Source organism: Arvicanthis niloticus, chromosome 13 (genome assembly GCF_011762505.2).
Source record: "Arvicanthis niloticus isolate mArvNil1 chromosome 13, mArvNil1.pat.X, whole genome shotgun sequence".
NCBI lineage: Eukaryota > Metazoa > Chordata > Mammalia > Rodentia > Muridae > Arvicanthis > Arvicanthis niloticus.
The window spans coordinates 59935616-59961110 of NC_047670.1; the positions used below are offsets into that span (position 1 = coordinate 59935616).

Consider the following 25495-nt stretch of genomic DNA (forward strand, 5'->3'; position numbering starts at 1 on the left):
AGCATGGGTTAGGTTCCTGCTTCTGCCCTTGCTGGCTCTCCCTTTAGGTTACTTTGGTCTGGATGAGAGCCATATTTGACACCCTTCTGCAGGGCTGGCTTTCTGGCCTCTGAGATGTCACAAGTTATGTTTGAGTCTGAGGCATAGACTCTGGCAGGTTCAGGCCCTACCTGACCTCCTATTTTCTGAAGAGCTTTTTGTAACCAAGCCTGTGGGTGGCGGGAGGCTGGGACTGAGCATCATGGTTGCTACTGTCTTCCAGTCTAGTCCTTCAACAAACTGTGTCAAAAGACTCTCTGAAACTTCCCCTCTGAGCCTGGAAAATGGAGCCGAGGCTGAGGAGACTGGAGCTGGGTGGAAGGAGGGGAGGGCGGAGCCTGGAGCCCTCAGAAGGCTGCTTTGTTTATAAATAGGTTCTATAACAAGGCTCAACCTGGCTCCCGCCTGGACACCACTCTGCATTTCCTCTCTCTAACCAAATGCCTGCTAAGTCCTACTGTGTGTCTCTGTCCCTGTGGGAGATGGGATGTGGGAGGGATACTCCAGAGGACATCACCCCTCTCCTTGAGCCTCTGTTCTGAGGTTGTCTTCACCGAGGAGTCCTGGCAAAGCCTCTGCTCTGCCCACAGGATGGTCCAGGAGCAGTGTTGTCACAACCAACTGGAGGAGCTGCACTGTGCCACGGGCATCAACCTGGCCAGTGAGCCAGACGGCTGCTCCTCCCTCCACAACTACAACAGTAGCCTCGAGGTCATGTTCATAAAGGTGAGTAAGGCTGAGGACCACACAAGGCTGCCGTTCTTCCTGTCCACCTTTCCCTGTGACCACTTGGGTACCCGTCCCCTCTCATTCAGACAGTATGCCTTACCAGGCTTGCTTCCCCTGGCTTGCTCAGCTTGCTTTCTCATAGAACCCAAGACTACCAGCCCAGGGATGGTACCACCCATAGTGGGCCCTCCCACTGTTGATCACTAATTGAGAAAATGCCTTACAGCTGGATCTCATGGAGGCATTTCCTTAAAGGAGGCTCCTTTCTCTGTGATAACTCCAGCTTGCGTCACATTGACACACAAAACCAGCCAGTACAGGGAGCTAATCAGGGCTAGAATGAGTGATCTGGTTAAGGGGTCTCTTAGCCAGGACTTTGAGCATTCAGTGACCACCTCCCTGGGTAGGGCTGGGCTCTGTTTACATTGTATGCCTGGCAAACATCTCTGCCCCATCCCTAGACTTGAGGGAAGAGAGGTGTGAAATATTAGAACATTCTAACAAGAGTGGGAACAGATTCCCCAGCTGACTTAATGAAGTGTGTTTCTGGAAAAGATTACTCACACCACAGAGGAGGGTGAGGTCACTGGGGCTCTTTGTGACTGCTGAGTTGGTAGAACGACATGGAGAAGGCCTCTCCACCTCCACAGGTGCAAGCAGAGCCTCTTGCTGTGGGCTTCCTGGAAGGCTGTTTTTAGACGGACTGACCTGGGGCTTTTCATGTATACCCCAGGATCTGGGTTAGGACACAGGTTTAACTTTTGGGATATGGGGTCTCCATGAAAGGGAGTGGTCAGGTCTCATTGCCTTACTGGGGCCCTTGAGGCTCTTGTGCCCAACTCTTGTGGTTGAGAGTGTGCACCTATTCTTCTGGCAGGGAGATGAGACCTTGCAGACAGAGCAGGCCCTTGGAGCGCTGGTCTGCTCCCTTCTCAAAATGGGTGAGCTGGGCTGGGGGTTGCTGGTCAGGAAGGGGAGGTCCAAAAGGAGGTGTTGTCTTAGTTAGGATCTCATGGCTGTGAAGAGACACCATGACCACAGCAACTCTTATAAAGGAAAGTATTAGGGAATGGATTACAGTTCAGAGGTTTAGTCCATTGTCATCATGGTGGAACACAGGCAGACACGGTACTGGAGAGGTAGCTGAGAGTTCTACATCTGGCTTGGCAGACAACAAGAAGAGAGCGAGACACTGGGCCTAGCCTAAGCGTCTGAGACCTCAAAGCCTACCCATAGTGACACCCTTCCTTCAACATAGTTACACCTACTCCAACAATGCCACACCTCCTAATAGTGCCATTCCCATGGGCCTATGGGGGCCATTTTCAGTTCACACCACCACAGCAGTCATGTGGGTGGGGAGGGAAGTGCAATCCTACTAGGTGCCAGGTCTTGTAGGTTACTTTCCAAACAGACCTAGAAGGCTTGGAGGGGCCTAGCATGCTTTTCTCTCTACTTCTGACATTTTGATAAATCACCCACATCAGATGTTTTCACTGTCCTGAGAACACGGACAAGAAAGAGGGTGTCAGGGGTGTGTCCCCGAGGTTCTTTCGAGGTCCCAAGGGCCACTTGTACAAACCTCTGACCCAGTTTGGAATCTTTCTGTTTATAGAGGTGCTGCCACTGTTGCATGCTGGGAAAGGCAGCCTATGCCCGAGGCCAGGCCTGTGAGCCCAACTTCGTGATAAGCTATCAATGTGGATTGGTGTTTCGTGCCTGCTGCATGAAGGAACAGGAGAATTCAGACTTTGTCCGAGGCGATGGTGTGGACCCTCAGGACCCAGGTAACTCCTCTCCCTTCCAGCTTAGAGCAGCATGTTAGTATTCTCCAGGGTGTGTTTATCTGCGACACGGTTGGCTTATTCTTCTTCCTGTGGGTGTCACATTTCTGGATTCTGCCAATCACAGATTAAAAATATTAGAGAAAGGGGGCCTGGGAGATGGCTCCGTGGGTAAAATGCAATGTAAAAACATAAGAGCCTGAGTTTGGATCCCCAGAGCCCACATACAAGCCAGGCAAAGTAGCATCTTTATCCCAGGGCTTGGGGTATAGAGCAGACAGGAGGACCACTAGTGCTCACTGGACTGCCAGTCTAGCTGAATCAGCAGTGAGCCTCAATGCAGTGAGAATCCCTAGCTCAAAAAATAACTTGAGAGCAATAGAAGAAGACACTGGACATTGATGTATATATAACCTCTACATGTGCATGCATGGGTGTACACACCTGTACACTCATGTGCGCGTGTAACCTCTACATGTGCATGCATGGGTGTACACACCTGTACACTCATGTGCACGTGACACACACTCAAAGAAAATGTTGGAGAAAAGATATTACATCTGGACTGGGTGCATGGAGACATTTTTCTTGTCATTCCTTGGACAAAATAACAAGTAATTCACTTAGCATTGATATCACATTAGGTATTAAAGGTAATCCAGAGACTATTTAAGCCTATAGGAGGATGTGCATAAATTATGGACAGACACTATGGTATTCTAGATAAGAGAGGAATGTCTATGGATTTTTAAAAATGAATTTATTTTTATTTTATATGCACAAATGTTTTGTCTGCATTTACGTCCCTGCACCACATGCATGTGGTGTCTCCTGAAGCCAGAAGCAGGCACGGGATCTTGTGAAACTAGTTAAAGATGGCTGTGAGTCACCAGATAGGTGCTGGGACCAAACCTGGGTCTTCTGCAGGAGCGGTGCATGCTCTTTAGCTGCTGAGCCATCTCTCCACCTCCTCGCCTATGGGTTTTAATGCCCTCCAGGGTCCCGGGACCAGTCTCCATGGCTACCAAAGAACAGCTGTGTAGAGAGAGCTGTGTGAGGGTCAGAGGGCAGGCCAAAGCTCCAGGGAAAAACTGGCCTTACTGAAATCTGAAGGCCTTTCAGAATGGCTGGCAGAATGCTCTTCCTTAGTCTCCATCTCTTAGGACCTCCAACTAGCTAAGTGAGGTTCACTTACCATCCGGGAGGGGCCGTCTGCACATCTCAGAGTCCATTGATTTAAACACCACTCTCCTGTCACCAAAGCTCCCTTCATAGTGACATCCCATCAAGTTGCCATGTGAGGTTAACCATCACGGCTGTGAGACAGGAAGAGTACCAAGTGCTCTGAAGGAGGCTGGCTCCCTTCCAGGCCTTACTTTGCCCTGGTGATTGGTGGCTGATTGCCCTTTGATCCGACCCTCTCATGAGGACCTTGATGTGCAGTGGAGGAGGGGGACTTGGCCTTTTTGAGTCTTGGCCAGTATGGGCCAGTGGGTGGGTGCATCTGTGTTCAAGTGGCAGGCTCTTCCTCAGAGGGGTGTGGTACCTTAGAAGCAGCTCCCAGAGATCTTGAAGCTGCTGTTCACCAGCTCTACCTGTCCCCATTGACTACAGCCAGATGTGCTTGAAGCCCTGAGGGGCATGGCTCTGTATCTGTAGGAATATCTTGTTTTTAATTTATATTTATGAGTGTGAATGTTTCCTGTATATATTTATACCACGTGGCCTCCATGGTCAGAAGAGTTCTCTTCGAGGACAGAGGAAAGAATTGGAACCCCTGGAACTGGAATTACTGGTGGTTGTGAGCCAACCGTGGGTGCTAGGAACTGAACCCAGGTCCTCTGCAAGATGTGTTTTTAACCGCGAGTCATCTCTCCAGCCCCAACCTCCTGGTTCTTTAATCCACTCACAGTGAGTTCCTGAGTCATGTAGAGAGCACCGAGAAGCCGCAGGCATCCGTGCACTATGCTTGCTGGGAATTTTGTCTCATTCACATCTCTCCTGAGCTTTATACTCACAGGCTACGATATCTAATTCAGGCTGTGTTTGGGAGAGCTTACCTGCCCCTTTAAGTGAAGATGCATTAACTAAAGATGAAGGAGTGTGGCGTGCTCAGGTGGGCTTCCTGTCCAGTGCTGACAGGAGGAGTAGGTGCTTGTGTGACCTTGTCTCATCTCTCTACCCCTAGCTAAGATTTCTGATGATGAGGAACAAGAAGACCCGTACCTGAATGACCGCTGTCGAGGTGAGATGTTGGGACCTATAGGAGCCCTTTGGTAGGTAGCTAAGAAAGCCCAGGCGATAGTGTTGACTTCTGCTGAGACTCAGGTAGACAGTAAGTACTTCTGCTCTTGTGGCCCTGGGGGCCCCCTGTTTTTTCCACCCTTGAAATGCTCAGAGCTGGGGATTTGTTGGGGACAGTGGCTTCTGGAGGCAGGACCGGTGTGAGCACTGCAGCACCAGCAAGCTCCTGGGTTCTGCAGGTGATGATGCTTCTCCAAGGCTGGGATGCCCCAGGAGAGTAGTTATTTCTTATCTGTGTGTCCCTGGAGCCCTGCTTGTTCCTTTAGAGTCATGGTCACCCAGGAGAATCTTTGCACTTAAGTCAGCGTGGTCACGAAGCTTTGCTTTTCCTGATTAAACTGTTTTCTTCAGGAACGTGCTGGCACATCCAACCTGACCATTCTGTTTCAGCTCCACCCAAGGGCTCACTCTGTGACTGGGTGTTAGTTATGCAGGCAGCTTAATCACAGAACAATAGAGCCAGTACACAGCGTCCGCCAGCACTGAGGCCAGGAGGGAGGGGAGGGAGAGAAAAGGAGCTTCAGGAAGCTGGGAGTCCTCTCTGGGTGACCACAGATGATTTCTGGGAGAGTGACAGCCGGTGTGCAAAAGCCGGTGTGCAAAAGCCTACATGCCCCTGGCAGCCAGCCGGGCAGTGGTAAAGAAAGCATGGGTCGTCCCAGTGGGGTTACACTCGAAGTATCCCCTGTGTGAGTCCCAGGGGAGGTGCCAGGCAGGAAGAGGCTGTACCCATAATTGTGGTGGCACTGGGACATGAGCCAGCTCATGGGAATCGACAGCTGGAAATGCTCCAACAGAGCTGGCCTCCAGGTGGAGCCTGCTCACTCCAGGCCTCTTGTTGACTCTGAGCAGTCAGTATGCCTCCCCAGGTCCACAGGGGCAGCACAAGGTCCCTAACTTGTCAGACCTCTGCTGCCTTCAGTAGCCCCAGAGAAGCCCAGAGCCTAGGCTTGGGAGTGTCCCAAGGACCACAACTGGCTGTAGCAAGGAGCCTGTTTTCTGGGTCAATGCATCCTGGGAGGGTCTCTGAAGGTCGCTCAACCCGTTTGCTAACTCCCTTGGCCTCTGGTTGCAGGTGGTGGGCCCTGTAAGCAGCAGTGCCGCGACACCGGGGATGAGGTGGTCTGCTCTTGCTTTGTGGGCTACCAGCTGCAGTCGGATGGTGTCTCCTGTGAAGGTAACATCTGAGAGCTGGTCACTGTGCATGGGAGCCTCTGCTAGAGGTCTGAGCAGGCTCTTGTGGCATAACCTTGGTCCCGTTCCTGGAGCACAGCTGGGACCCCCTTGCCAGTGCTGCCTAGAGTTTAGATTCGTGGACAAGGTGTCTTCCAGAAGAATATAGATACCAGTGTGGGAAAAGGGCTGCATTGGGGTTCACTGGGGTTCTGGATTCAGGATCTACCATGTGGCCTTGGGTAGGTCTTTCTGCCTCTCCCCTAAGAGATGGGGATGAGGCTGCCTCCTTTGTGGGAGTCTTGTAGATGCTGTAATTCTAGGGTCTGGCACGTACTCAAAGAGATCTGAAACTTAACAGGGCTTGATATGGTGACGGCCCCTCTCCAGAGCCCTGGCCAGATGTGCCCACAGCAAGACTCAGCTCAGTTTGATTGGGCAACTTGGTGAATGCAAGAAGCCAGATCCACCATGGCTTCTGGGACATTCCTTCTGTTCAAGCTTAAGGCCTGGTTGTTCTTGCTGGTTACTTCTGCATCACCTTAATCTCTCTAGATATCAATGAATGCATCACAGGCAGCCATAACTGCCGACTGGGAGAATCCTGCATCAATACAGTGGGCTCTTTCCGCTGCCAGCGGGACAGCAGCTGTGGGACTGGCTATGAGCTCACGGAGGATAATAACTGCAAAGGTACAGCTCACGTCCAAATCTAAGAATCTCCCCTTGCCCAGCTGTGGGTATGGCATAGAGGGAAGGACCCAGTGGGCTCTGTGGTGCTGCCCCCGTGTGGCTGCCTGGGATACTGCAAGAAGGAGGTGATTCACCTCATTACAAGTACACAATGGCAAATGAAGGGACGGCTGCCATGAGCAGGTTTTCTTTAATATGGTACTGAGTTAATGACACCAGCACATTTGACTTAGAAAGCTGATCCTTGACAAACAAGTCCAGGGTCCTCGCTTGTGTTTTTGTACAAACAAAACAAAGCCAGTTTCAGACCAGGCTCTGTTGAAAACGCTAGCTAGCACAGGTCTTGTGTAAAAATGTTGATCATTGAATTATGTAGGGTGACCCAAGAGCCAGCCGCCTTCTCTTGGCAGCCAAGCCCTTGAGCAATCCTGCTGCCCCACCCTGCACTGCTTCCTGGCTGAGCCTCTGGACTCCAGAGCCTGGGAGCCAGGCCAGCTGAGTAGATACACTTGAACCTTTGACAGCCGTGAACTTCGAGACAGCCCAATCCATCTTGTCTTATCTTGATGTAACTATTGTTACTATTTGGACTGTTGTGAAGACCTCGGGATGAAAAGAATTGAAGCCTGTGTTTATTATCGCTAATTGCTGTATGATCTAATCCAAACATACACTTCTGAATGAATGATATACCTGCAGAAAAATGCCTGAGTGATTTGTTAAAATAGCAAAAAGCTTGTCTCATAAGTCGGGGGTGGGAGGGAGTGTTTTTTAAGACTTTAGCAATTTTTACACAGTTTGGCTCACCGCAGGCCTTTTCGTAACACCCTCTCTGTTGAAATATTTTGGGGTTATAGTCTGAGAAATGACTTTTTTATTGTATTTTATTTTTTATTTGTTTAAGGACGTTCTTGTGATGTTAAAGTATTGTGACACGCTTCTGGTCGGACTCTTGCTAACAATCTCCTTTTTTTATGATGCACCAGATATTGACGAATGTGAGACTGGTATTCATAACTGCCCCCCCGATTTTATCTGTCAGAATACTCTGGGATCCTTCCGTTGCAGACCCAAGCTGCAGTGCAAGAGCGGCTTTATACAGGATGCACTAGGCAACTGCATCGGTGAGACATGGTGCCATGAGTGGGGACAGTCCAAGCATGGGACGGTCAGCACAGATCAGGGCTGACAAGCTTCCCTAGAGAGCAGATAGCAGATGCTATAGGCATTGTGAGCCATGTGGTCTGGGTCACAGTGACTCATCTTGGGCAGTTACAGTTCAAAAGGCACAGTGTATAGACCCAGGTGGTGGGGTTGTGTCTCAATAAAACTTTATTTATAAACTACTGGCAGGCTGGATTTGGTCTAAGGCCTGGTCTAAGGGTCTGATCCCTGTGGTTTGGGTGAAAAAGTGTGGATTTTAAGAGTCAGAGACTATTAGATTTGAACTTGTACTAAGATTCGTTTCTTTCCTTAAAGCCTCGGGTGTTTCCCCTATAAGATGGGAGTGGCTGTAGCATCTGGCTGAGAGGCTGGGAACAAGGACGGCGGCGGGTACTTGTGATAGGATGAGTCCATGAGAAGCATCCTTTGATATGTGGTTGCTCCCAGCACGGCCTCTTAGACCTTTAGAAACTGTGTTTCACAGAAAAAATGGTTGACTTCATAGAGACAGACTAGAGTGGTAGTCACCAGGGATGACCTGATTGATGGGGAGTGCGGTGTTCAGTGGAGACCTTTTCAATCCGGAAGATGACAAGACTCAAAGATGCATGGGCTGAGAGCCGAGTGGACCATTGTGTAAAGGACCCATGAGCTCAGTGTGACACTAAGAGGCCAGAGAAAGCCTGCTCAGGTGGGAGGGCCACCTGCCCCTCTCTCTTCTGTTGTCTTTGTGCTGCCCAGGGGCGCCACCAAGCTGTCAGCATTTGAACCTAGATCTGCTTTGTAAACAGGAGCTTCTAAGCCTTTCCTTTGAGGTCAGAGAGTCCCCTCTCCCCTTTTAAAAGGAAAGACTGGATGCTGCTGTGCAAGTTCCTATCTTATTTCTCCCTGGATTCTTGAAATGGTATTGAAAGTTCATTTCCCCTATCCCTGTCGTACTGCCCCCAGGTAGAACCTTTCAGGCCAGGAGTCTCACCCAAGCCCCTCCCACACAGCCTGGGTCTTAGTGGAGAAGTATCTGAGCTGTGTTCCTGAAGTCAGACTGTCATCCTTCACACACGTGCAGTAAGCAGGGTGGCTGTGACTCTCCTGGGGCAGGGAGGAAAGGGAGCCCCTGCTGAGACTTGCAGCCTGCTCGGGACCTGCCACCCTGGAGGCTGCATCAGCTGAGGACGGAAACCCTGACTCATGGCAGGGTTGGCTCTGCTCTCCTCATGTCTCAGCATGCCCCAGGTTTCCCTCTACAGAGTGCAAGGGCAGAGATGCTTCATGGGCAAACCCTCTCTCTGTACCCCCAACCTCCACTAGACCAGATATAAGCCCTGGGGGGGGGAGGGTGTCTAGGATGTTGGCCAGATCCCAGCACCTCTCCCATCACCTCTGTGGGTCCACAGTAACATCAAGGACCAGAGATGTTCAGTGCATCAGTGCAGAGGCTCCCTAACTTGACATGGGGAGAGATCCCCCATTGTACTTACTGGTCACAACCAAGTAGCCTCACATATCTGATTAATAAGTGAGGAAGACCTAAGGTAGAAAATAACCCCCAGCCTGCTGGGCTACTCTGGGTGGGCGGGGCTCTGGGTGGGTGGGGCCGCCCTTCTGGGCATTGCTCCCTTAGTTTGTTTTCTCATGGAAACAGGAGAGGACTGTTCTACCACTTGGTTTTTCCCTCTTGACAATGTGTTTAGAAATCATTCTGTGTCAGCATTTTTATTCCTGTCTAAAATAACAACAGCAGCAGCAGAAATAGCTATCAGGAGACAGGCGGCGTAAGGAGAGAAGAGGAAGAGCCAGGCGAAGCATACCTGCAGAGGTTGAGGCAGAAGAATACAATGAGTTGAAGGCTAGCCTGGGTTATATAGGAATTAAAGTCCAGCCTGGGCTACATGTTGAGACCCAGTTTCAGAAAACCAAACAATATAAAAACCAAAGATAGAGGCCATCCGGGAGACTGCTGCAGGCTGTCTCTTCTCTCTCTGTATCCAGGGCCTGTGCCCCACACACGTCTCTGTTTTCTTGACCTCCAAAGCAGCTCCCCATCTACTGTGGGAAACAGGGACCCCAGGATCTGCCTTCCCCAAACTCTGTTCCATTCCCATCTCCATGCAAGGAAAGATGAACCCTGCCCTGTCAAACTAGCACAGGAAACCAGAGGCCGGGCTGAGAAAGCTGACGCCTTCTTTATATAAAATATAAGTTTGTTTTTTTTTTTTTTTTTAAAAAAAGAACTTTGAGGTTGATTCTTCAGTACTGTGAGGAAGTCCTTTCTGGGTTTTCTTTTTCTTCACTCTCTACCTCATGTTCCCTTTCTTCCATCATTCCCTGGTGAAGAGGAGGGAAGGGGTCAGGACACTGTTTCCCATATGCTAGCCCACAGGCATCGCTTCCCATAGGCTAGCCCATAGGTGTCAGGTTCTTCAAAGATCCTGGGGCCATCGAAGGTCCTAGTTGGTCCTCTAAGTGCTCTGTAAGACAAGTGACCTGAGAATGACAGCTGGAGACCCTGCGCTTGTGCCATGGGAATCCCATGAGGGAAAGCATGCAGCGAGTCCCCAAACCTGCCTCTGGCCTTTCCTGTCTATTCATCTTTCTTGAGCCACTTTTGATTTCATTCATTCATCATCTGACTTTCCTAGAGCTCAGACGAGGGACTCTCTTCCTCCAGAGAGCACACAGCCTCAAGAGATATCAGTGTTTAGATACTGTCTTAGTCAGGGTTTCTATTTTCTGCGCAAACATTATGACCCTGAAGCAAGTTGGGGAGGAAAGGGTTTATTCAGCTTACATTTCCACATTGCTGTTCATCACCAAAGGAAGTCAGGACTGGAACTCAAGCAGGTCAGGAAGCAGGAGCTGATGCAGAGGCCATGGAGGGATGTTACTTACTGGCTTGCTTCCCCGGCTTGCTCAGCTTGCTTTTTTATAGAACCCAAGACTATCAACTCAGGGATGGCACCACCCACAATGGGCCCTCCCACCCTTGATCACTAATTGAGAAAATGCCTGACAGCTGGATCTCATGGAGGCATTTCCCCAAGGGAGGCTCCTTTCTCTGTGATAACTCCAGCTTGCATCACATTGACACACAAAACCAGCCAGTGTAGATACAGGAGCACTCAAGACTGAGGGTGTCACCACTGGCCACTGCAGTCACCACTGACAACAGGCAGGAGTTGCCCGGCTTCGTGTAAGGACTAGATAATGGATATCAGCCTTCCGCCATCTGGTTTCTGTCACAGTCACCAGGCTCCTGTAGGGGTAATGCCCAAAACAGCTGTAGTCCACATGTGAGGCAGCAGGACTGGCTGACTGCCAATAAAACTTTATTTACAAGAATAAGCAGCGGGCCAGATTTGGCTAGAGGGATGGTGAGGAAGGAGACTGGAGGTGATTGTGAGGGTGGATGCCAGGGATCTAGACCTGGGCTGTGTTGCCCTCTCCGCCCCCTGTGAGCCTGAGGAGTTGTTTGCTCTCTACAGGTTCGAGGATCCCAGTGTCACCGACAGACAGTAATGGCATCCCTGCCACCTTCAGGCTTGCTGTTGCAGTCCAGAGGGGTAGCAAATATGAATGCCCTTGTAAACTTTGAGATGCTGCATTGTCTGTGGAGAGACCCATCCCAGGGATGGATGGGAGGGAATCAGGCCTGATTTTTAGACAGCCTGAGGAGGGAAGGGCTTGGCCAGCATGGAGCAGGCTCTGCTTCTTGCTTCCGTTGACAACTTCCACTATCACCCCCTTCCTGCTGTCCCCCAGCCCCAGTGTGCTTTGTGAATGTGTAAACTAGGAAGATCCTGAAGGAGACTTTCTGAGACGTAGGTCTTTTCAGATGTGCTTTAGGAAGAGGTTTGCTTTTGGCGTAGAGTTGGAGCATAATGAGCCAAAAGATGCACGCCCCATGTTCCCTGCTACCCGTACTTGTTTGTGTGTGTCCACCAGTGGTAAATGGCCAGTGGTCCCCTACTAGAGTTTGTGTCCTCTCAAGGTAGGAAACCCCATACGGGGAGTTCTGAGTGGCCTGAGTCAGGTGGATGGGAGTACAGGAAGGAGTTTCTGTGGAGATGGTAGGCGTAGACATGGCTACCACAGTGACTCGGTGTAGGGCCATGGCTGGTTCAGGAGCTACATTCCTGGTGCTTCCAAGAACTGACCAGGTGAAGTAGACAGGGGGCTCCCACCCACCAGAGGAGCCTAGGGGCTCTCAGGGTGGTACTGAGGGATGGGTACCTCTGTCTCCCTGGCACCACACTCAGGAGTAGGGCCTTATCTGCCTACGTGGGTCAGATGCATATAGGAAACCAGGCCAGCAGGTGGAGCAGAAGATGGAGTCGTTTGTGTTTGGAGGGGGGGTGAGGGGAGAGAGGACAGGGAGGGATCTGGGGCTGCCTCATCTTGTAGGGCAAAGGGGGCAGGGTGTATTGTTTTGCTATGAGAGGGGAAAGGCTCTTTTGGGGTTCAGTGGCTGCATTTGTGGGTAGCCTCTATGTTTGACCACGCAGCATCTTGTCTCTTCTCTCTGTAGATATCAATGAGTGTTTAAGTATCAGTGCCCCATGTCCTGTGGGGCAGACATGCATCAATACAGAGGGCTCCTACACATGTCAGAAGAATGTGCCCAACTGTGGCCGTGGCTATCATCTCAACGAAGAGGGAACCCGCTGTGTTGGTTGGTATCTTGTACACATTTCTCACGTGAGCGTGCGTGAGCGTGAGCATGCGAGTGCGCATGTACGCACGTGCACACACACACACACACACACACATACACATTTCTGAAATTTAACTTTCTTTCTGTTTCCAGTACATTCCTTCTCTTCTCTAGAAGGGAGAGTTGGTCACCAAAGTGAAGACATTCTGCCTGTCCATTCATTCCACCGCCCCTCTCCAGGCCCAGGCCTTTGCTGTCTTGCCTGCACTATTACAGTAACACACCGGCCCTTTCTAGCCTTGCCTTCAGTTTGCCCAGTGTTCTTAGGCTACCTAGCCAGAGCCTATTGGTGGCCAAGGATGGATATTCACAATCTAATTCTCCTAAATTGGTCACAGCTAATCTGGATGACATAGGTCTTGCTACTCCCCAGAAGACAGAGAACCATGGCGTGCCGTCTTATTTATACCCACTACATGCCTGCTCCTGAGTAGGTCAGGGGAATCACTAGCCCAGATCCCTGCTAGGAGAGGGACCGTCCTCCCCACAACTCCCAGGCCATCTCAGCTTCTCCCCCACAGCCTTGGGAACTTCCTGCCTCACTGGAGATCAGTGCTGGCCTCTTGGAGGGGTCAGCTACTGTTCCAGATTGGGCCCAGGACATAGTAGGTGCTCTGTGAAGGTTGTTAGGTTGCTGCTGTCAGTGGACAGTTTGGTGTGCACACTAAAAGGCTTTCAGCATGTCTTCCTTTCTTCTTTGCAAGATGTGGATGAGTGCTCACCACCAGCGGAGCCCTGTGGGAAGGGACACCACTGCCTGAACTCCCCTGGCAGCTTCCGCTGCGAGTGCAAGCCTGGTTACTATTTTGATGGCATCAGCAGGACCTGTGTGGGTATGTGATACCTCTCAGACCCAGGGGCTCCTGGCCAGGAGACGCCACACAGGAGATAGTCTGTGGCATCTAGGGTGACCATGTCCATCCCATCCTAATCTCGGGAGGTTCCAAGTGTAGGCAGTCCCAGATTGAAGACCGTCAGTCAGAAGACATTATCCAACTGCAGCTCTGCTGCTACCTTGGCCTCTGACCACCAGCAGGGCTCTAGTGGTATCGCCCTGCTTCCTTGTGGAATGGGTGTTCTGTCTGACCCCAGCCTCCAAGGGTTTCCAAGTCTCCAGCCCACAAGATGTTCGTGATTTCTTAGATTTGTTGCACACCTGTAGGGCCCAGGGCCTTGGGATGCACAGCTCCCAAAGGTAGTCAGAACAAAAGGTGGCCAGTTGTGGCGTCAGATCCTGCCCAGAAAGCACTTGATAATACCAAAGCAGGATACTCAGCGGAGGCCAAGAACTGCCTGTGCTCCCAACAGATCCCCGCAGACTCCCCTGGGGGCAGGGCTGGCAAAAGCACATCTGCCCAACTTTGCCACATTTGTCCAAGCACAGGGCTTCACACAGTTAGGAGAGGCCTCAGCCCTTCCACCTGAGACATGAAGGGATTGAGGGGCAGAGGACTATGAACTGCTGCCGTTGGCAGACGGGTGGGACATGGCGCCACTCCAGGACATGCTCTGAGCTGTTTGCCCCTCTGTTTCAGATATCAACGAGTGCCAGCGCTATCCTGGTCGCCTGTGTGGTCACAAGTGCGAGAACACGCCTGGTTCCTACCACTGCAGCTGCTCCGCTGGCTTCCGGCTGTCTGTGGATGGCCGGTCCTGTGAAGGTGAGAATGGGGTCACGGAGCAGGCCAGCCATCAACAACCTTAGCCATGCCTCTCCTCTGCTCACAGACTCATTTAGGATTTTCTAGGCAGGTGTTTTAAAGATGCTAGAATCCCCACCCTATGGATAGGACCGTAAGCCAGTGGCAGCCATGCTGAAACTTGGCTAGTATCCCTGGCAGGGCTTGATCAATCATTTGGGTTCATGAATTTTGCTGTGCACCGAGTGCACAAAGTGTCTTGTATTATCAGCTTGTATTATTATCAATTGTATTGATTATAATTCCTGGCTGTGCTTAGGCATCTGAACCTTGTGCTTGCATAATTTTGAGGATATGGTACTGAGGCCTGGCCAGCCTCCCCTCTATGTGTAATTAAGCATGTTGTACTTTGGGTATAGCAAGATATGGTTCCAGTGTCAGGGGCTATGTCTATGATGTGATAGAAAACCACACTGGACATAGATTGAGCAGATAACCTGGCCGGGCATGTGGGGGCTACAGATAGGAAACACTGACTGAGAAGCTATTCTTCCTACCCTCGGAAACAGTAGTAAATGAATGTAAGAAGGAATCTCTAAGCCTGAGGTCAGCAATATTTTTCTCTCCTGGATGCATGGTGACTATTTAAACCTTTCTGGCCAGTCTGTAGACAGTCCTCCACTTTGCTGTGGGAGCATAAAAGCAGCCATGGAACCTGGCCAAATGTGTTTATAGCTATGTGCTAATAAAACTTTATTTATAAAAACAAATGGTGCGCCAAACCTGTCTTGGAACCTGCTCTGGGTGAAGAGAATTGGTAACCAGTAGCTGGATTGCTGAGTAGCCCCTAAGTCCAGAGGTTTAGGAGTACCAGGGCAACCATTCCATCTGTGTCACCATCTTGGAGATGAAGTGGAGAGGGCAGGAGAGATTTTCACTGAAAGCTAGAAGGGACTGGTTCTGATGGGACTCTGGATATGCTGTCATACTGAGCATTTACCCATGGGGACCAGATTGAACAGAGCCAAACATGGAGGCTGTCACTGCCTTCTTACCAGGAGACTGTGGCTTCACAGAGGCAGTAACAGGAGTGGAGAGATTTCAGGTTTCTCAGCTACAGTGGGTTGGAGTGGAGATCCTTCTCTCTGGGCATCTCAGTCTTGCAACTTCCACGGGGAGGTGATGAGGAAGTATTCTGCTGACTGTGTTCTAGTCAGGTCTGCCTGCCGTGGAGGCAAGGACCTGACCCCCGGGGGACCTCTTCTCTCCCAGATGTGAATGAATGCCTCAACAGCCCGTGCAGCCAGGAGTGCGCTAATGTCTATGGCTCCTACCAGTGCTATTGCCGACGAGGTTACCAGCTCAGTGACGTGGACGGGGTCACCTGCGAAGGTGAGAGCACCCCGTGTACTGTAGGGAGCACCCTGACCTTGCTACCAAACAACAGCATTTCAGAATCCAGTGCGGAGAGCCTGCCAGGATTTCGCCACCTAGTGAAGTTCCCGTTTGCCCCCAGGGAGGCTGGGCTGGCTCCTGGCTTTCCCTCTGATAGAGCTTGAAGAGCTTTTACTGCGGTTAAAAATGAAATTAGGAAGAGAGTCCATGGATCGCTCTTAAACACACATGCCATGGCTGCAACCCCTCTGTGTGCTGACACTCTGGGCCACAGTACAGGGCTTGGCATCAGCATGTGGCTGAGAGGTGAAAGGCAACCTGAGAGCCACCCAACCCCTGAGACCCAGCTCTGCTCTGACCTTTTGAGCTCCGCCCTCACTAGGCCTGACTGTCTTCTCTGTCAAAGCCAGCACTCCCTCCTGGGACTGTTGGAAAATCCAGCCAGATGACAGTTCAAGAGTAACTAGGAGCTTCAAGGGCAACTGTTACATAACATGATGCTTTAACAATGTGTGTGTATCTGTGTGTCTGTGTATGTCTGTGTGTTTGTGCGTGCACACGTGTGTGTGTGTGTGTGCGTGCGTGCGTGGTGTGTGTGTGTGTGTCCGTGTATGTATGTGTAGGGGCTTGGATCCAACCTAGGGCCTTGGTCAGCAGATGCTCTTCCACTGAGCTATGACCCCAAACCTGAAGCTTTTTGAGTAACAGTGTGTCTCAGGTACCTGGAAAATACTGTCTAGAAATACCTTTAGTCTGTGTGTATAAAACAGATGGATTTGGGGGTTACACTTGACTCCAGTCCCCAAGATACCTTATTATACAAGCAGCAATATTCCAAAATATTTGAGACGTTTCTGGTCCCTAGCGTTTCAGATAAGGGAGACTCAGCCTGGATTTTCTTGTGATATGTTGTGAGTTTTGTTTGATTGGCTGGTTGGGTTGTTATTGTTTTTTAGCAAATTGCTCTTCCTTCCCTTTCTTTGTGAGTACTTCACACCACGAACCTGCAAAATATCCCTAGACTAGTCCTACCCCTTCCCTGGGCCTCACTTTCCCCTTCTGTAGTGATGGTCTCTGTGGCCACCCCAGCCTCAGTAACCCTGAGGCCTCTTCCTGGCTTGCCTTCCGAGGCTGTCTTCTCCAGCCCAGCCTGGCCATCTAGGGCTACCCCTTGGCCCAGCTGCAGCTATGGCCGTGGACCAGATGCTGAGGGAGAACTGTCACTGTGCTGTTGCAGATATTGATGAGTGTGCCCTGCCCACTGGGGGTCACATCTGCTCCTACCGCTGCATCAACATCCCTGGAAGCTTCCAGTGTAGCTGTCCCTCATCTGGCTACAGGCTAGCTCCCAATGGTCGCAACTGCCAAGGTAAGTAAGGCAGATTCTCTGCATTGGTGTCACCCAGGGGTATTACAAGTCCCACGGTGTCAGGGGAGATATGTGCTTCCCAGATGTAGGGCCTGTACAGCAGATGGGAGTGTATTCGGGGAGTGGGAAGAGGTGTTCTGGTCTCCCATGTGCAACACCTAGCCTGTCCTCAGGGCTGTCTGGGCTCTGTGAAGGTCCTATCAGCTAAGAACACCAGAGCCCTCCTCCTACTCTGTCCTTGTCATCCTTTGGAAGAGTGACCCAAGGGACCCTGTCCTCAGCTTAGTCTAATTGTGCAGCCTCTGACCCAGTCATTGGCCAGACAGGCTATGAGCCAAGTCCTGGGTCATCAAAGTGAGCAGATGTCAGGTGCCTCTGCACCTGCAAGGGGCTGACTGTGGCCTGGTATAAGAACACTGAGGTCTCTGTATTTGGGGGCTCTGGTGGTTGCGAGTATTAAATGGGGTTGAGTTAACTCTGGCATAGGCTCAGTGACGAAAGCTGGTAGTGTCTGTCGATATCTGCTCCCCATTATTAAGAACGTGCTGGGTTCCCCTGCACTCCGTGACCCTCCATTTGGTTCCTGAGAGTACCAAAGACAAGCCTGTGAATAAATGATCCTATGTGCAAGCCCTGGCTCACACCAGGAGCTGCCCGAGGAGATTACAGGCAAGGCTCTCCAGCCTCTTCCTCATGAGTCCCCATGAGCTGGAGATCCAGAAACTCCAGAGACTCCGAGGTCCTGCACATGAGGATGGTCTTTGGTAACCTGTACACACTGGGGGTGCAGAGACTGACGGTGACCAGCCAGGCTAGCCACGTGCTGAGCACCAGGTTCAGTGAAAGACACTGTCTTTGGGGGGCAGGAAGAAATGTGGGGGGCAACAGAGGAAGATACCTGATGTTCTACACATTCATGCAAATGACTGAGTGCATACCCCTGCCCCCCCATACACACACACATACACACATATGATTGAGTGCATACCCCTGCCCCCATACACACACACACTCATGACTGAGTGCATACCCCTGCCCCCATACACACACACACACACACACACACACACACACACACACATGACTGAGTGCATACCCCTGGCCCCATACACAAACACACACACACATATACACACATATGATTGAGTGCATACCCCTGCCCCCATACACACACACACACACACACATACTCATGACTGAGTGCATACCCCTGCCCCCCATACACTCTCTCTCACACACACACACACACACACACACACACACACACACACTCACACACACACACACATGCATACCACCCACAACAACAGCAACAAAAACAAAGAAGGTGGCCACCCAAAGGCAGGGCCTGTGGCATTCTCTGGAAGGGACATACTCAGCTTCTCTGTGGTCAGACCGGACCTTTTCCCCCAAACAGTCCCTCTTTCTCCTCTCCTGGCCCAGCTTCCTCACCACAGCCTGGAGTCCTGCCCAGAAACAGCAAAAACACATTCCTGGGCTGGTGAAATGGCTCATTGGATAAGGCTCTTGCTGCCAAGCCTGGTGATCCTGAGTTCAATCCCTGGGACCCACATGGTGGAAAGAGTGAACAGACACTTGCAAGTTCTCCCCTGACCTCCACACACATGCTGTGGCCCATGCCCACACTTACCCTCCAAATAAAAATGTAAAAATACCGCAAACCCACATTCCCGAGCCGTGCTCTCTGGGATTGGCAACAGTTGCCTTTGCCAGTGATAGTCAGATGCATGACACTTCTTCACAGCTGCCTCCTAGTCTCAGTGATACTGCTGAACCCCAGCAGTTGGAATGTCATAGAAGGGGCTCCCCCACCTCTAGAGGCTCCAGGCCCTGTAGCAGGGCCTCCCGGCCTGGTCCCCCTGCCTGGCCACTTTAGTCACTATCCTGAGACCCAAGACGAATTGCAGGGTTCCTATAGGTCTTGCTTCCTCGCCTGTGACATGGGACCAGAGGCTATGACCCTTCCTGCCCTATTAGATGGAGCCAGTCACACCTGAGGTCCAGGTGGTGTTCCTTTAGAACTGTGGAAAAATGCACCAGATTCTGGTCCCCACCTACCTTGGTTTAAAGCTTGACTCTGTCACTTACAGAATGTGTGACTGTAGGCAGTGTAAGCCTTCCCTAAGACAAGGATTGTAACAACACATCCCAGGCAGTGCTTATGGGACCTTGCGTGGTATCTGCTTGTGTTACACACCCCCACTCCAAAGATCATGTGTGCTCTTGTAACTCTTGGTGTCTGGTAAACGGAAGATCCTGCACCAGATGCTATACCCGCAGAAGGCAAGGGTGTCAACATACAGTTTGTTTGGGTGGGGATGGTTTTCATGGCCTTAGCCTATACCATGCTGTCTCTGGGTCTCCGCAGACATTGATGAGTGTGTGACTGGCATCCACAACTGTTCCATCAACGAGACCTGCTTCAACATCCAGGGCAGCTTCCGCTGTCTGTCCTTTGAATGCCCCGAGAACTATCGCCGCTCCGCAGACACGTAAGTCCCTGGGGCCTGCTGTCATTTGTCTGAGTTAGGCTACCTGAAGGTCCAGCTCTGGGCATGGGCAGGTGGTTCACAAACTGTGACCTTATTGTTTTCCTGTTGGGACATGAGAACCTGCCGATTCTTGGTTCTCAGATCCCTGAAGGCCGGTGAGACTATCCAGAGGCCATGGGAGTGATTGCAGATGAATCTTGGACTGTGGGCATGCTGTCATTGGGAGCCTATCCCAATGCCGAGAGGCCTCTCAGTCTCTTCATCTGTAACATGAATATGTGCAATTATGCTGACTCGGATGAGCAGGTGGCAGTGCCATCTCACAGTCTTGGCCAAAACCCAGGATTCAGGGTGACTTTCTAAGGCATCTGCATTCTGTCCAGCTGAGTGATGTGTGGGAACAGCTTGGTGTATCCTGTGTCCTGTACTTGAAACTATGTGGCCATGTGCCCTTATAATCTCTGATCATCACAGTGACATCTAGCTCTGCCCAGAGAAGCTCATGTACTTGCGTCAGGGAAAGCCCCATGCTCGAGCTCATTCCAATGGTGTGGACTGATAACGTCTCCCACAGCATGGAAATGCTCAAAGCAAGTACATGGCTGGACAGCCTGTTTTCCACCTCCTGACCTTGCACTTGTCTTTGGCTCTTGGCCAGCCATTGCTTCTGCTCAGGGTCATTGTTTCCTTTCAATGATGCTTCAGACTCTGGTGTTCAACGCATGACCTTGGGACAGCTCTTTCTGCTATATGTTTTGTCTAGCTTTCAGCTTCCTCTACCCTGGCAGCCCTGAGTTCTTTCAGACCTTGGGCTGCTTGTGTACCACCCTGCCCACATCTCCGAGCATGTTTTAAATCTGTTTACAAACCTATTGCCTTCCTTGATGTGATGATGCTAACCTGTGATCCCAGAACTAGGAGGCAGAAGCAGGTGCATCACCAGCTTGAGGATAGCCTGGGCTACATATTGAGACCCTGTCTCAGCAACACCCAATGCCTTGTTTCTTTCTGTGTCTGGGTGAGGGGAAAAGTTAGTCTTGCGTTTGCAAGTATGTCAGATCCCTAAGAGCACATGGGTTTCGCAATAGCCTGGCTACTGGGGCAAAGCTGCCCTGAGTCACTAAGAAAGGTATGCACCCTTGGTTTGAGACTGTGTTCTGTTTCCCATTATGAATGCTTGGGTTTGAGGATTCCAGAAGTCAGGCTGTGGTTGCAGTGGCAACTTCTAACTCCTGTGCAGCCAAAAACTTCTAACTCCTGTGCAGGCTGAAAGAGGAGGCTGCCCTGCTGGGGTCAGGACATACAAGTCCATGGGTAGGCAGCTTGACCTCGCTTACTGAGTTTATTGTTAAGATTAGCAAAACCCAAGTGCTGATGGGCTGACTGTATACAGCCTCCTGGGTAAACATTGGTCCATGGATGCCCTATCCCTTAGGCTAGTTCCTAGGAGCACATGCCAGACAGTGAACAGAGTACACAAGATACTACAAGAACAGAGGGAGGCCAGCCTGGTGGAGATGGGTGGGCAAGTAGGATGGTATTGACCAGGCTTGAATTAAGGTCATTGGGAGTTAAATTTGGCAGTGGGGAAGATCAGGGAGCTGCATACACTGGAATAGGATGACCTTGGGAACCTGGGATGTGTTTCCTTCCGGTGTGGGGTTGCCATGCCAGGTCTCAGCTGTCCTGTCCCACTGCTTCTGTGTTCTCCATAAAAACAGGCCGGATGTGGACACAGGGTTGAGGGAGGCGCAGACTGATGGGAAGATGGCTGTCCACCCATGACACTTTCTGTCCTCCTTGTCTGTGTATCACCAAGAGCCTCAATAGGGGCTGGGGAGGAGAATGGGGATGGAGGAGGTGGAGTACTCTGTACTGAGAATTTGGGGGAGCTCCAAGTGAATCCCCTTGGGGATGCTTTTCTTCCAAGTAAAGCCTTATGGAGATGCTGTGACTGACATTCTAAAAAGATCATAGTTGTGGAGTTTGGCTAACTTCGGTTTCTTGGATCGTCTTGTTCTCAGCTGTAAAATGGAATGTTGGGATGGTCTGCAGGGATCCCTGAGAGTGACCCCTGATTGTGGGGCACAGCCTCTCTCTTTTTCTCTTATATAGGTTCTGCCCAGTGGAGAGGGACAGGCATTCTAAGACACACTCATCTCCACAGTACTGTTGGGTAAAGGGAATCTGGGTCACTGGCGGTTATGGCATGTAGATCTGGGAGGCCCTGTGGTGATGGAAGAGGCTCCTGGCCTTTCTAAGTGCTGTGACCTTGGGACAACTTTGGGCCACCTAGGTAAGGTGGTACCAAGCTTACTTGCTTGGTAAGGTCCTAATCATCAGGGCTAGCAAGCCTGGCTCAGGGCTGGCCCAGTCAGCACATTGAGATGTGGTAGAGATAAGGGTATTGGGCCTTTGTTCTTCTCTCCAGGGTACAAATCAGAGGACAAAATTCCTTTTGAGTGACACTGTCAGTTTTGTTCTTCCCGCCAGTGGGTAAAGGGGCTATATCTAAGAGTCACTCAGCTCTCGGATGGGGAAAGCCTGAGACAGCACATGAAGAGCTCATGGTTGTGGCTTCCTGATTGCAGCTGTACAGGAGTCTCTCTGGTTACGGCTTTCTGCTTTGAAAGTGCCCATTGAGTTGTAGAACAGTTGCAAGACCAGTGTTGGGTGGAGGAGTGGAGGTGGGACCTGAGTCTCCAGTGGGAAGGTTTCACCCATTGTTCACCCCAGTTAGGGAGTGGCACTCTTGAGAAGAGACTCACTTCCTGGCACATCTCCAATGAGAGGCTTCTATTTTACAACTCCCTCTTCTCCTCATCAGAAACCGAGGCCTCTAAATTCTCTGATCTTTAGAAAGGAGACAGTAGACCCTATGCTGTGACATAACACTTGTCTCAGCATTGGTGAGGTAGAGGCAGGAAGATCAGGAGTTCAGGGTCAGCTGGGGCTATATGAGACCTGTCTCAAAAGAGAGAAAATGGACCAGGCTGAGGAAATGGCTCAGCAGGTAAAGCGCTTGCTGTACAAGTATGAAGGTTGGAGTTCAGGTCCCCAGCACCCATGTAAAAACGCACAGCAGCTCACCTGTAATCTCAGTGTGAAGACAGTGGATCCCCCATGCAAGCTAGCTGGTTAGACCAGCTAAATTGTGATGCTCCGAGTTCCAGTGAGGTGTCCTGCCTCATTATCTACGGCAGAGATCAAAGAAGACATCAGACGGCAGCCTTGGGTCTCCACATACATGTGCACACAGATATACCCAGACATATATGAATGTGCATACGTGCACACAAACGTTGCATACATGTATATACAAAGAAGCCAGTGGGTGGCTCTCCTGAGGTTTCTGCTCTAGGAGGGCAGCTTGTTTTGGAACTTCAGTGGGTAAGATGTGAGCATTAGTCTGTTCTACCCTCTGTCTGTCTCTCTCTCTCTCTCTCTCTCTGTCTCTGTCTCTCTGTCTCTCTCTCTCTCTCTCTCTCTCTCTCTCTCTCTCTCTCTCTCTCTCTCTCTCTCTCTCTATCTCTCTCAGCTGTCTCTAGCATTCCACGGGACTGGACACATCCTTTCCTGTCCATGAAGCACTCCGATGGAGTATGGTTGTGAAGCTGACGTGAAGCTGGATCACTTTGGATACTGTGTCTTAGGAAGGTAGCTTAAGTGGAAAGCTGTGGTCACAGAGCTCAGGAGGGACTTGGCCAGGTCCTGGGTGTCTCTCAGGAATGCCCAATGGGAATGACGTCAGCAGGTGGTCACAGGGCTGGCTTCACCGCCTTCCTCTGCGCTTTTGTCTGTCTCCCTTAGTGGCTTCTGATCATTTTCACAGAACTTGGGCTGCTGCAGCCAAAGATGCTGAAGTCAAGAATTAGGACACATGGCACTGCAATACATGTACGAGGAGGGAATGTGTGTGGAAATTGTGAGCATGCTCCCCATGCTGAGCTGGTGTGAGGTCCAGCTCCCCCACACCCCCTCCCTACTCTGTAATAGATCCACCCCCATGGGGTGATTCAGCTTATAGGTTTTATTGCTGTCCCTAGTCTGACCAGTAGATTGCCACACACAGTGATTGTGGTTTCTAAATGTTTCCTCTCCTCCCTTCCCCTCCCCTCCCCTCCCTTCTGTCCCCTCTCCCTGTCCTCTCCTTTCTCCTTTCTCTCCTCTCCCCTCTCCTCCCCCCATCTCCCTCCCCTTCTTTCTCATCCCCCCCACCCTCTCTCATTTTTCAAGACAGGGTTTCTCTGTGTACCTCTGTCTATCCTGGAATTCACTCTGTAGACCAGGCTGGCCTAGAACTCACAGAGATCCTTCTGCCTCTGCCTCCAGGGTGCTGGAACTAAAAGCCACCACCTGGCTGATTTCTAGGATGTTCCAATAAATTTGGGGCAGAGCAGGGAACTCAAGGCCCAAGTCTGCCTGTACCGTGACTGTTTACAAAGTGTGCTGGCACTAGAGATAAAGCCTGAGAGCCACGACCTCATCTGGGAAGTGAGTGGTCTAAAAAGAGCCAGCCCAGGCACCTCTTCCAGGGAGGGTCTGGGTGTCATCTCTGTCATGCTCTGGGATGTGACGTCACAGGAGCTACATCAGGACACCATGCATGTCTCCCATTCCTTCCCTTCACATTTACTGTGGACTTTGTGGACTCAGTAGAGGACCCCACAGGACAAGCGGGAAAGCCAAATTCCATTGAGGGGGACTCTAGCACCACCTATTGACCAGATCCATTTAGACTCCCGAAGCAGTGCCTGTACCGTGTGTATGTGTGTGCGTCTGAGTGTGTGTGGTGTGTGTGTGTGTGTGTGTGTCTTTGTGCATGAGTGGGTGTGGTAGTGTGTCTCTGTGTGTCTCTGTGTGTGTGAGTGTGTCTGTGTATATATGAGTGTGTATGGTGTATGTGTCTTTGTGTGTGTGTGTGTGTGTGTGTGTGTGTGTGTACATGCACTTTCTCTCTAAAGGGAAATAGGCTGACTTTGAAACCCAAACTTGCTGCTTACTGCCATTGACACCCCAGAGGAACACAGCGTGTGGACCCCAGTTGCTTGCCTGGCTCTCATGGCCCTCCCTTCTCCCAGTCATCAAAGGCCCATCCTTGATAAAGAGATCTCTCTGGCACATGGAACACCCCCATTTGACCTGGTCCTCTAGGGGCATCTCTAGGGACAGCTGCCTTTCAACAGTACTCATGATGTCCACCTTAGTCCCTACTCCCAGCTCTGGGCTCTCTGGGACAGACAAGCTCCTTTTTCATTGGTTACGATTCTCTCTTGTCATTGGTGCCCTAGATCTTACTTGAAGGACTTCTCTTTTCTTAGAGACAGAATGTTAACTGGTCAAGTAGGGGAGAGGCTTCCTAGCAGCCCTGATAAGCAGCCAATAAGACACAAACAGAAATGCTATGCACAAGAAGTATCAAACGTGAAGTAAATCCAGGACAAGACATGGAGACTTAAAAAGCCAGAGGAGAGATATGATGCAAGACCCTGAGAGATTCCGTGACTGGAGAATACAAACTCAGTCAAAATGGCAGACCTCCCTGAGGAGGGCTTGGTCACATCCTATGAGGCTGGCCATTTTGGCTCTGCTTCTTAAATTCATGTCATTCTGCCTTCAGCATGTGCTGGGCCTGATGTTCAGGACTAGAACACAAGTCCCATCATTTGCCTGTCAGCATTCTGTCACAAGAATATACTGTCACCATCTTGTTGCAGGAAGTTACAGTCTGTAATTAGACATTACTAAGAGAACTTATCCTCGCCCTATCACAGGAAATCAGTTCCTGTGACAGGAAGCTAGTATATGCCTCCATTTTGTTACAGGAAGTGAGAGCCTGTCATCTCTAACACATAAGAAATTAGGACCCATCTTTATCAATACCACATACAGGAAGTTAGAGTCTGTCACACGAAGTGAGAACCTGTCTTCATTTCTACCACACAGGAATTAGGCCTGTCTCCATCGTATCACAGGAAGTT

The 25495-nt window shown here is 50.8% G+C and overlaps 1 protein-coding gene across 4 annotated transcripts in view; it reads left to right on the plus strand.

The window, feature by feature from the left end:
• The window catches only part of Fbln1 (fibulin 1), a 79356-nt gene that overhangs the window by 19049 nt on the left and 34812 nt on the right, over positions 1 to 25495 (plus strand). For all 4 annotated transcript variants that reach the window (XM_034516921.2, XM_034516922.2, XM_076911804.1 and 1 more), the window contains exons 3-14: positions 630 to 765; positions 2384 to 2555; positions 4741 to 4797; positions 5932 to 6033; positions 6585 to 6722; positions 7709 to 7846; positions 12412 to 12555; positions 13302 to 13430; positions 14133 to 14258; positions 15510 to 15629; positions 16870 to 17001; positions 19391 to 19514. In XM_034516921.2, coding sequence (XP_034372812.1) covers positions 630 to 765; positions 2384 to 2555; positions 4741 to 4797; positions 5932 to 6033; positions 6585 to 6722; positions 7709 to 7846; positions 12412 to 12555; positions 13302 to 13430; positions 14133 to 14258; positions 15510 to 15629; positions 16870 to 17001; positions 19391 to 19514 — 1518 coding nt within the window. The remainder of the gene's footprint in view (positions 1 to 629; positions 766 to 2383; positions 2556 to 4740; positions 4798 to 5931; positions 6034 to 6584; positions 6723 to 7708; positions 7847 to 12411; positions 12556 to 13301; positions 13431 to 14132; positions 14259 to 15509; positions 15630 to 16869; positions 17002 to 19390; positions 19515 to 25495) is intronic.